Raw genomic sequence first — 11458 nt, 5'->3', positions numbered from 1 at the left:
GGGACACGAAAAAAAAAAAAAAAAAAAAAAAAAAAAAAAAAAAAAAAAGTCACCTTGGATCTCACCCCCATCTGCCATATTCCATACTTGGGGCTGGCTCCTGTCAGACCTCGCCCATTTTATCTTGTAATTTTATCATTTTAATAAAATATAGGCAGACATTATTTAGTAAAAAACCACTCAAGTAATACAGAAAAAATACGCAGAAGAAAGCAGCACATGATCCCAAAACCAACCAGCCAGAAGAGACCAGTGTGAATGTTTGCTGATGTTCAGTGTAATAACACCAAGGTCAAGGGTTCAGATCCCCATGCCTGCCAGCATCCTTCCAGATGTCTCTGGGCTTGCACACAGACTGTGGATAGATGGATCAGGACAGATGTCTGACTTAAATAGGTCACAGTGTTTTCCTCCAAACTTTGTTGCCAGCGCCCTGTTCTCTTCTGACACTGCTGGCTGCTGCAGTGAGGGCGAGGCCAGACTGATCTTCTCCTTGTTCATGTTGTCTTGTTTCTTGAGTTATGTTTTTCTGCCTGTGTGCCTGAAGCACCCTTGTCTTAGTGTCCTGTATCAGTTTTTTTCTGGTCTGTTTATGTATAGATTCACTTCTTTCCTAATGCAGGGACATTTTCCTGCGTATTTGTTTAGCTCCATCATTTATCCTTTCGTTGGCTCATTGGTGACCATCGTTCCTCTACTGTCATCTTCCTAACCTTGATAATTATTTTTTTTTCCTCTTCCTTCCCTGGGATTGCCAGAAGCATTTTCTCTAGGTCCCTATTTTTAAATTTTCATTTCTGTCCTGTTTTCACTATTTCAAATTTACGAGATCTTAATGCTTGTTGTCTTGTTTTCAATTTATATCCCGGTCCATGCAGTATCCATCTTTGTCTGATTCTTTTGATTACATTCAGTTTATTTATATATTTTTTCTTGTGGTAAAATATACATGACATAAAATTTGCCATTTTAACCATTTTTAAGTATCAGATTAAGTACATTCACTTTGTTCTGCAGCTGTGCCCACAATGTATCTCCAGACCTTTCTTATGTTCCCAAACTGAACCTCTGTACCCGTTAGACCCTCACTCCCCATTCCTCCCTCCCTCTAGCCCCTGGCAAACACAATTCTACTTTTTATCTCTGTGAATTTGAGTACTCTAGTTACCCCATATAAGTGAAATCGAACAATATTTGTCCTTTTGCGATGCATTTTTTTCACTTAACATAATGTCTTCAAGGTCCACCCATATTGTGGTGTGTGTCAGAATTTCCTTTCTTTTTGAGGGTGAAAATAATCCATTGTTTGTATATATCACATTTTGCTTACCATTCATCCCCCGACAGACACTGGGTTGCTTTCACCTCTTGGCCGTGTAAATAATGCTGCTATGAACATGGGGGTGCAAATATCTGTTTGAGTCCCTGCTTTCAGTTCTTTTGGGCATATGCCCAGAAGTGGATTACATGGTCATTCTATTTTGAATTTTTTGAGGAACCTCTGTACTGTTTTCTATAGCAGTCATACTGTTTTACATTCCCACCAACAATGTAAAAACGTTTTAATTTCTCTACCTCCTCGCCAACACTTCTTTTTTTTTGACAATAGTCACCCTAATGGGTATGAAATGGCATCTCATTGCAGTGTTGATTTGCATTTCCCTAATGATTAGTGATATTGAGCATCTTTTCATGTGTTTATTGGACATTTGTATATCTTCTTTGGAGAAATGTCTGTTTAAGTCCTTTGCCCATTTTCTAATCAGATTGATTGTTTTTATGTTGTTGAGTTGTAATAGCTCTTCATATATTTTGGATGTTAACCCTTATCAGATGTGATTTGCAAATATTTTCTCCCATTCCATAGGTTTCCTTTTCACTCTGTTGATAGTGTCCTGTGATGTACAAAAGTTTTAAATTTTGATGTAGGTCAATTTTTTTTATTTTGTTACCTGTGCTTTTGATGTCATATCCAAGAAATCATTGCCAAATCCAGCATCATTAAGCTTTTCCCCTATGATGTCTTCTAAGAGTTTATAGTTTTACCTCTTTCAGTTTAGGTCTTTGAATAGCCAAGAGTTGGAATCAACCTAAATGTCCATTGACAGATAACTGAATAAGGAAAATGTAGTATATATACGCAATGGAATACTACTCTGCCATAAAAAAGAATGAAATTCTGCCATTCGCAGCAAGTTGGATGAACTTAGAGAAAATTATGTTAAGTGAAATGAGCCAGGCACAGAAAGAGAAATACTGCATTTCCTCACTCATAAGTGGGAGCTAAAATAAAGAAAGAAAAGAAAGGAAAAGAAAGAAAGAAGCAATCACAGTAATACATTAAACTTTCAAAAAAAAAGCCGAACTGTGGTTATTAGAGGGGGGGGGGGGGGAGGAAGGGGGTTGGTGAGAGACTAGTTAAGGATCACAAAGATTATGTTTTGTAAAGATGAGTGTACTGATTATCCTGATTTGATCACCATATATTGTACACATGTATTGATATTTGATTCTGTACCCCACAAATATATAAAATCAACAACAAAAAATAAAACCCTGGAAGGTAAAGAAAAGTTTTAGGTTTTTGATCCATGTTAAATTAATTTTTGTATATGGTGTAAGGTAAGAGGCCAACTTTACTTTTTTGCATGTGGATATCCTAGTTTTCCCAGCAACATTGGTTAAACAGACTGTCTTTTCTCCATTGAATAGTCTTGGCACCCTTGTTGGAAATCATTTGACTGTATATATAAGGGTTTATTTCTCAGTTCTGTTGGTCTATATGTCTGTCTTCATGCCAGCACCACACTGTTTTGATTTCTGTAGCTTTGTAGTAAGTTTTGAAATTAGAAAGTATGAGACTTTCGTGTTGGCTCTTAGTTCAGTTGGTTAGAAGTCAGTATTATAACACCAAGGTCAAGGGTGCCTGCCAGCCACCAAAAAAAAAGGAAAAGAAAGTATGAGACTCTGACTCTGTTTTTCTTTTACATGATTGCTTTGGCTATTTGGTGTCTCTTGAGATTCCATGTGAATTTTAGGATGGATTTTTCTGTTTCTGTGGGGGAAACACCCCACCCCCACCCCCCCACACACTGTTTCTGTGGGGGAAACACACACACACACACACACACACACACACACACGATTTTGATAGGAATTGCATTAAATATGTAGATCAGTTTGGGTAGTACTGACATTTTAATAATATTAAATTATGAAGTCTTCCAGTCTGTGAACACAGAATGTCTTTCCATTTATTTGTTTCTTCTTTAATTTCAGCAATGTTTTGTGGTTTTCAGTATACAAGTTTTTCACCTCTTTGATTAAGTTTATTCCTAACTATTCTATCCTTTTTGATGTTGCTGCAAGTGGAATTTTTTTTTTTAATTTCTTTTTTGGATTGTTCATTTTTAGTGTGTTCTTAGAAATGCAACTTGATTTTGAGTCTTGATTTTGTAATCTGCAGTTTGATTGAATTTATTTATGCGAGCAGTTTTTTGTATGTAGTCTTCAGGGTTTTCTGCATATAAGACCCTGTCATTTGTGAAAAGAGATAATTTTACCTTGTTCTTTCCAATTAGGATGATTTTTATTTCTTCTTTTCTAACTGCCCGGGCTAGGACTCCAGTACATTGTTGAATAGAAGTTAATCTGTGTTTTTAAGCATGAACGTAAATACCGAATCTGGGCTTAAAATATGAACCTTTTGGCCACGGCAAGGACTTTTTAAAAGTTTTTTAAAGTCAGTTTATTGTTCTATCTTTCTTTTTGGTAGAAAATAAATGAATTAATGAAGAGACCCAATGTCAGTCCCAAAGTGAGAGAACTTTTGGAGCAAATTAGTGCTTTTGACAATGTTCCCAGGAAAAAGGTGAAATTTCAGGTATGGATTTGATTGGCTCCCTTGAAGGGAGGGGCATGTGGCCATCAGTGACTGAGCTTGTGTACCTGGCAAAATGGCGTCAGCGGTTCTCTTTCTTCTTCTTCTCTACAGAATTGGATGAAGAACAGTTTAAAAGTTCATAATGAATCTGTTCTGGAGCAGGTGTGGAACATCTTCTCTGAAGCTTCCAGCAGTGTAAGTCAGATCTAGTTTTAGTTTGCAGTATGGCAGAAATATTTAGTAATAATGAGATGGGATATCTTATTTTTGGAGGTCAAGACAGCCTTCTTTTTCAGAGAGCCTCTTTGTGCCTTCATTTATGGGAAAGAATAAACTGAATGCACTACAGAGAAGATATCCTTATGGTGCAGAGAAAGGTATTTAATCCTAATGTTTGATAATGGTACAGCTAATGTGGTGATTTGCTTAGAAGTCAGGCAGTGGGATGCATTGGAAACAACAGGAGCTGTGGATTTCTGACCAACCTTGTTTGAATCCCTGCATGCTGTTTGCCAAACGTTTGATCTTGGACACGTTATTTAACTTCTTAGCCTCAGTTTCCTTATCTAAAAAATGTGGATAGTAATATTCATTCATTTATTCAGTATTTACTGGGTGCCTGATTTGTGCCAGGCCCTGAACAAAAAATATAAAGGAACTCAGGTGATGTTGGTGCTATGAAGAAAAATACAGCAGAGTGGGACATAGTGCCTGGGTGTTCCTTTAGATGAGGGTTGAGAGGGCCATAGAATCCTCCAGATATTGTAGTGTTGAGGTGGATGGGGATGCCCAGCACTTGATGGACGTTCAGCCAGCACGCAGCTCTTTCCTTCTGGTGGAGGGAGAATTCCTTTACAGTGATTAAATCAACTGCCTATTAATCAAAATGGTTTGGTAGTGAGAGGCCCCAAACATGGAACACACATTCAGAAAGTCCTGGTTTCATATGTTTTGGCCATGTTGTTGGTTACATTGTTGATTTAAAAATTTTTCACATTGGGCCGGCCCGGTGGCGCACTGCTACAGTGCGCCGCTTGGGAGTGCGGTGGTGCTCCCGCCGAGGGTTCGGATCCCACGTACAGACCGGTTCCCGCTCACTGGCTGAGCGAGGTGCGGACCCAACACCGAGGGTTGCGATCCCGTTGTCGGTCCCGGTCCCGTACGGGCGCGACACTGAGGGTTGCGATCCGTTGCCGGACACGAAAAAAGACAAAAAGGAAAAAAAAATTTTTTTTCACATTAATTCAATCTCACTTTATTTCTATTTGGAGCCTATACCTTCTTTGGAGACTTATATCAGTGGTTTCAAAAAACAGTGAAGTTCTGACTGGTCAAGTTTTTTCCAGTTTTGCCTTTTGATGTTAACAACATACTAAAAATTAAAATAATCAGTGTACAGCTCATGGTCAACTTGGGCTGTATTAGCTTTGGCTAGTTCCTGCTTTGCTCCTGCCCAGTGGCCCTTCCAGCACAGCCCTGGTGGCTGCAATGCAAAGCAAGAGGACCTCCATCCCTCAAACGTTCATCCTCCTGGAATTGCACCAAGCGGCAGGTCGGATGCTTTTATGTTCTTCACTGCTGAAGCTCACCCTACCTACCCCATCGTAGTTAGCACAGGTCACTGTGGACGCAGCTGTACTTAGGCCAAAGCCCTGCCCTTGTGGAGCTGTGTTCTGGGGGAGACAGACAGTAACGGATATGGGTTCACAGTGTGATGTTGGGTCCTGATAAGTGCTGTGAAGAAACAGAAGGTGTGGGGGAGGGCTTCAGAGAGAAGGGGGCTCTGTTAGGGAAGAGTCAGTCAGGGTGTTGCTGAGGAGACCACATTTGAGGAGAGTGTGGAGTGAAGGAGAAAGAAGATGGGGAAGGGTTGGTTAACTCATTTATTGAGTGGCTGCTAGGTGAATGACTGGGTCGGCTCCCTCCCTCCCTCCCTCCCTGTGGCTGAGCATTTGGTTTGGAAGTAGCAGCAAGGCACCAGCTGGAGACTTGCTCTCAACTGGGTAGAGGGGAAGCTAAGGTCTCTGGCAGTCAGTGGTTATAATAGAAACAGAACTGTAGATGATGTGAAGTTTCTTTGTCCCTTCCTTCCTCCTAGGTCCATTTCTGAATTGGTGCTCTGCCTGTTTTCCCCACAAGCCTTGGCAACTTGATGTCTCTGAACTGCCACTGAGAAAACTTCAGCTATTTAGTTAAATGTCCGTTTCAGCCAGGGGTTGAGCATTAAGATCTGAGTTGTACACTAGTGAAAGCCAGTCCTTTATTCGATCTTGTTTTGGGGACAGCCGTTCCCTCCCTGTTAGCTATGGTCTCTCAAGGGAGGAAGATTGTAGGCAACTTGTCATCTGGCTAGTAATTAGAAGGGATGGAACTTGAACACAGGCTGCAGATGCAGCAGTGTGGTGGTTTCCAGCCCCCCTGGAGCTGCTGCCATGACCCTCTCCCAGCTGCTCCAGAGGCATTAGGGCTCCCAGAGCAATTCAGTAAATTACTCTAGGTCATCTCTTGAGAAAGGGGCTCAGAGTCCAGCAGGGAAAGGGACTGAGCTACGCCAATGTCACTGTTTTAAATAGGATCTATATGCCAATTTTAATAAGGTAATGCAGAAATGGAAAGTTTATCTTATTCCAGGGTACGTAGTCACTTAATTTTCTGTGGTTCCTTACTTGCCGTTCTTTACACTTACCCAGGTGTCCCTGACCATCATCTAAGGTTAGCCATCTAATCTGAATAACGATGATAGTAATACCTTTGCCTAGTACTTGATAATTTACAAAACTCTTCATGTACATTGGGCTGGTTTATTGAGCACCTGCTGTGCTAAGCACATATCTTTTCTCATTTGTACAGCAACTGTGTAAGTTAGGTATTACTACCTTTCATTTTACAGATGAGGAAATAGGTTCAAAGTAGATAAATAACTTGCCCCGAATCACCTGACTAGTAGTGAACAGAGCTGGAGCTTGAACTCAGTTCTGCAGACACATAAATCCAGTGGTTTCTACCATACTATGTGCTCTTTTTTCATCTGAAAGAAAGGTGATCTGTGCACCAGAATTAAAGGTCTGGCATAAGTGACGTAAGGATTCTTCATGTATCCAGTAGAATGAAAATGTCTGTTCATAGAAGAGGGTGTGGAATGGGGGAAATTTTTTCCCATTTTGTATATTTACTGCTACATCTTAGCTATTGTTGGGGAGTGTGTCACAGTTAAAAAATGGTAAGTGGTAAAACCATTTTTCTTGAACAGTTTATTTAGTAGATGCATGAAATGATGTGAACAGCTGTGTTCAAACAGAATGAGTATTTATGTGTCTTTTTTTAATGTGTTTTGCTTAATAATAAGGAGCCAGTCAGTAAGGGGCAAGATCAACAGCCACTTGACCAAGTGGCAAATCTGTGTGTAGAAACCTCCACCAAGGGTCCCTCCTCCAAAGCGAATGATGCCCCAAAAGGGCAAGCAGAGGTGAAAAAGAATAAAAGAGAAAGGAAGGAAGAACGGCAGAAGAATAGAAAAAGAGAAAAGAAAGAACTCAAGTTAGAAAACCACCAAGAAAATTCAAAGAGTCAGAAGCCTAAGAAGCGCAAAGGGGGACAGGAGGCTGAACTTGCAGCTGGAGGCGGGGAAGCCCCTGAGGCCAACGGCTCTGCGGGGAAGAAAAGCAGGAAGAAGAGGAGCAAGAGCCAGCACACGGTGGAGGCCGGGAGCGCGGGCCCCGGGGAAGGCACTGCCAAGGGAGAGGCAAAGACGGCTGCAAGAAGCAACAAGCGGAAGCACTCGGAGGGTATGTGGCTGGCTTATGCTGGGACGTGTTCGGAGATGTCAAAGCTGTGAATTGGGGATATATATATGTATATATATAAACACTGTTAGGCCTTGCATTTTGAACCAAGTAAGGGAAAGAGCATAAGCTTTGGGGTCAGGCCAGCCTGGCTGGGCCCAGGCAAGTGACCTCGGCTCTTAGCTCCCCATTTCTTCATCTCCAGCACGGAGGGTGCTGGAGCCCACGGTGCTGGCTTGCTTGGGGAATAAGTAAGATGACGTGGGTGACGCGTGGAGCGTGAGTGAGGCTCTCGTTAAATGATAGCTGCTATCATAAATGCAAACTCTTTCTTTTTCTTTTGAAATATTTAGTTGAAACAGATTCTAAGAAGAAAAAGATGAAGTTCCCAGGACATTCTGAGGGCGGAGAACTGGAAGACCACGAGGCTCCTGCTAAAGGTATTGCTACCATCGTTTGTAAAGCACTGCCCCATTTAAGTTTGGGAAGGGGCTGAGAGATGCTCCTTTCCAGAGGAGGAGGTGGTAAACTGGGTACCTCTAGCAGCATCTTACTCTCCAGAGGTACGGATAAGAATTTAGAAGCAAAATCAGTTTTCTAGGGTGTGTGTGTCATATTTACAGTGTCTCTGTCCCTCTGTCTTCAAGGAAAAAGGTAAAGCAGGCTGAATTGCAAATATATGTTATCTTTGGGATTAAGAATAAACCCAGTATGGCTTTCCAAGATCCTGTTCCCTTCTTCCCCCCACCCCTGATTCTTGTGTCCTCTCATCATTTTCCTAGAAGTGCCCTCATTATTCACAACAGCTTTGCAAGGGAAGAGTTCAGGCTCCCCACAAGGCCTTTGCTGTTGGGTCAGGGCAGGGGGGCAGCCACCATTTTTTCTGTGGTGCTTGGCTGGAGTAGTGTGGTCGTTGTGTAAAAGTTTTCTGGGGAAAGTATGTCTACTCCCTCTAAGGAAGTCCCCTAGATGAATTTTTCATCCCCTGTATAATAATTATTTGTGATTGTCCTCTCTCTTGTTCAAAGTTAAGCTGCTTTTGCTCATCTTTGTCTTCCAAACTGTGCTTGGACAGCTCCATGATCTGTGGGTGCTTAGTAAATCTTTGTTGAGTTCATTAACTATTCACAGGAGTTTGTAGTGGCGATGGTACTTGTGATACTTACCCTGCTCACTGTAAGAACGAGTGCTTTGATGGGTAGTGAGTGCTTCTAGGCCACTGTGATTGGACAGATGAAGTGGCTGCTCCACAGTACAGTGGTGTCTTGCTTGTTGGAGGGTTAGTTCATTTCCCAGGAAGTAAATAGGTATTGCAGAAGTTGTTTCTTTACCTTTCTTGAAGTACAAAAAAACAAGTCTTACGTGTTCTTCTTTATATTGCAGGTAAATTCAACTGGAAAGGAACTATTAAAGCAATTCTGAAACAAGCCCCTGACAACGAAATAGCAATCAAAAAACTAAGGAAAAAGGTATGGCATGTGACCAGACCCAGGCACAGAACAGCTGGGGAGAATTTATTTTATTTAATTAATTAATTAATTTATTTATTTTTAAAGAGATTACCGGTAAGGGGATCTTAACCCTTGACTTGGTGTTGTCAGCACCACGCTCACCCAGTGAGCTAACTGGCCATCCCTATATGGGATCCAAACCCGTGGCTTTGGTGTTATCAGCACCACACTCTCCTCAGTGAGCCACGGGCCGGCCCCGAGAATTTATTTTAAAATGTTCTCTCTCTCTCTCTCTTTCTGTGTGTACACACCAGTGATTTTGGAGCTGCTTTTATTTGATTTTTATTATGTTGTTTCAAAATTACTGTTCTAGACATTTTTTCTCTCCTTTGCTTATTCCAGAGCAGTGGATTATTGTCTTTTGTTTCCTTACTTTTTTTATCTCTGTACGACACACACATGACCAAGTGCTCCTCCATGGGCAGCTGCGTGACTTTTCACAAGCAGAGCACACCTGTGTAACCAGCACCTGGGTTTCTTTTATCTTTTACTGTTGGCCTACTCTGGGTTAAAGGAAGAACATTTTAAGGTAAATTTCTAGGACAAATACACCCCTTTGACGTTTATGTTTCTTTGTGAAGGTTTTAGCTCAGTATTACATAGTGACGAATGAACAGCACAGATCCGAAGAGGAACTCCTGGTCATCTTTAATAAGAAAATCAGCAAGAACCCCACCTTTAAATTATTAAAGGACAAAGTCAAGCTTTTAAAATGAACATTTCCATATCTAAAAATCGAATCCATTCTGTTGACTTCTTCCTTTCACTGCTGTTTATAAAACATGTAACGAGTTACAACTCCTCAAATTTTGTTTTCCAAAGCTGTATTTTTAAGTTAAGGAAAAATATATTTTTGGTAGAACTTTTATGAAAAAATAAATTATATTCTTGTCCAAGATCCTAAGTTTGTGGTAGCAAAAGTTATTGTACTTTAAAAAATACTTCTATGTGGGAAATTTTTAAAAATGTAGTAGAGTGACTAGTCAAAAAGTAATTCTTCCTTTGATCAGACTAAAAAGTATTAATTTTAAGCATATCATTTCTATACATTTTAGAGAAGAGATTTTTTTGTGCTTTTATTTTTTGTGTTGTTAAAATGTGCAAGTGAATTGTTTGGTCCAGGAATGGTGGTAACAACAGTCTTTTCTATGTGCTAATCCTTATTTACCCAGAAGTTATGCTCTTTAGAGGTGGCTTCTCTGTAACAGTTTAGCCCATCCACACTGTGGCCTAGTCTGCCTTCAGCCACAGACAGACTTAGGAATGTGGCCTGTGTTGGGCAGCAGTAGGTACAGGGAAATAGCTCTTGTGAGCCTGAGTCCATTATTTAGCTGATTGCTGCTCCAATGCTCGGATTGGATTGAAATGCTTTCAGAAATGGTCTTCTGAGTCCTAGTTTACTGTGCTGGAGGAAAGCTGTGTGCCACCTCCTTTTGGTAGTTGAGTAGGTTTTACTCAAGTCTTTTAAAAGCTGGTATTTCTGGTAAGAATCACCCCTCTGACCAGTATCATTCATACCTCATCCTGCAGGTGAAAGCAAGACTAGGCCATGGAACAAGTGTTAAAAGGATGAGGAGGGGGAGGAGTAGCAGGAGGAGGGTCCAGAGCTGGGGGGAGACCCTGCCTGCACCTCTGAGTGCCCGAGTGTGCCCAACAAGCCAGCTGAGCCTAGCAGCACTCTGTGTTCAGTTATGATTTGGGGAATGAACAGGACATAGGCTTGAGTCACGTCCTGGCTCTGTCCCTTATTGGTTCACCTCTCTGAACCTCACTTTTTCCACCTGGAGAGTAGAACTAGTAAAGGGCCCCCTCGGGTTGTGAGTGAACGAACTAGTTCCTGTCAAGTGTACAGCACCATTCCTAACACCAAGTAGATGCTCACTCAGTGGCTGCTGTCACTACTGTTATTGTTCACAGTAACCATTTTTGAGCCATGAGAAGCTTTAGACATTCCAGAAAGCAAAGGGAAACATGGGAAATGCAGCTTGACCCAGACCATATACCTAATTAGGGATGAAACCAGAACGCAGCTGGGACTCCCAAGTCCGGTACGTCTTCCTACTGCAGCGCTCCAGGGAGCAGAAGTGGACTCACTGTGCCTCAGTGCGCGTGGGGAGACGCAGAGCTACCGTGAGGATCACGTAATGATGGACAGGCACTACAGTTATTTCAAAATGTGTATTGGTTTTCATTTTTCTGTCAAAACTGTCAGTTTTACTGTGATGCCTTTGAGGCAAAGTTTGGCAAATGTGACAAAATTAAAATATACACTCGATGCTACA

The 11458-nt window shown here is 41.4% G+C and overlaps 1 protein-coding gene across 2 annotated transcripts in view; it reads left to right on the top strand.

The window, feature by feature from the left end:
• Positions 1 to 11458, top strand: part of LYAR (Ly1 antibody reactive) — a 21328-nt gene extending 9870 nt beyond the window's left edge. Inside the window, exons 4-9 of one of the 2 annotated variants that reach the window (XM_008571479.1) lie at positions 3776 to 3883; positions 3995 to 4078; positions 7230 to 7668; positions 8019 to 8105; positions 9049 to 9134; positions 9758 to 11458. In XM_008571479.1, the coding sequence (XP_008569701.1) occupies positions 3776 to 3883; positions 3995 to 4078; positions 7230 to 7668; positions 8019 to 8105; positions 9049 to 9134; positions 9758 to 9892 (939 nt within the window). In that variant the 3' untranslated portion in view covers positions 9893 to 11458. The remainder of the gene's footprint in view (positions 1 to 3775; positions 3884 to 3994; positions 4079 to 7229; positions 7669 to 8018; positions 8106 to 9048; positions 9135 to 9757) is intronic. The other variant, XM_008571480.1, reaches the window with a different exon arrangement.

This window comes from Galeopterus variegatus, unplaced genomic scaffold (assembly GCF_000696425.1).
Source record: "Galeopterus variegatus unplaced genomic scaffold, G_variegatus-3.0.2 Scaffold689, whole genome shotgun sequence".
In the NCBI taxonomy this organism is placed as follows: Eukaryota; Metazoa; Chordata; class Mammalia; order Dermoptera; family Cynocephalidae; genus Galeopterus; species Galeopterus variegatus.
This window is presented reverse-complemented; position numbering and strand designations above follow the sequence as displayed.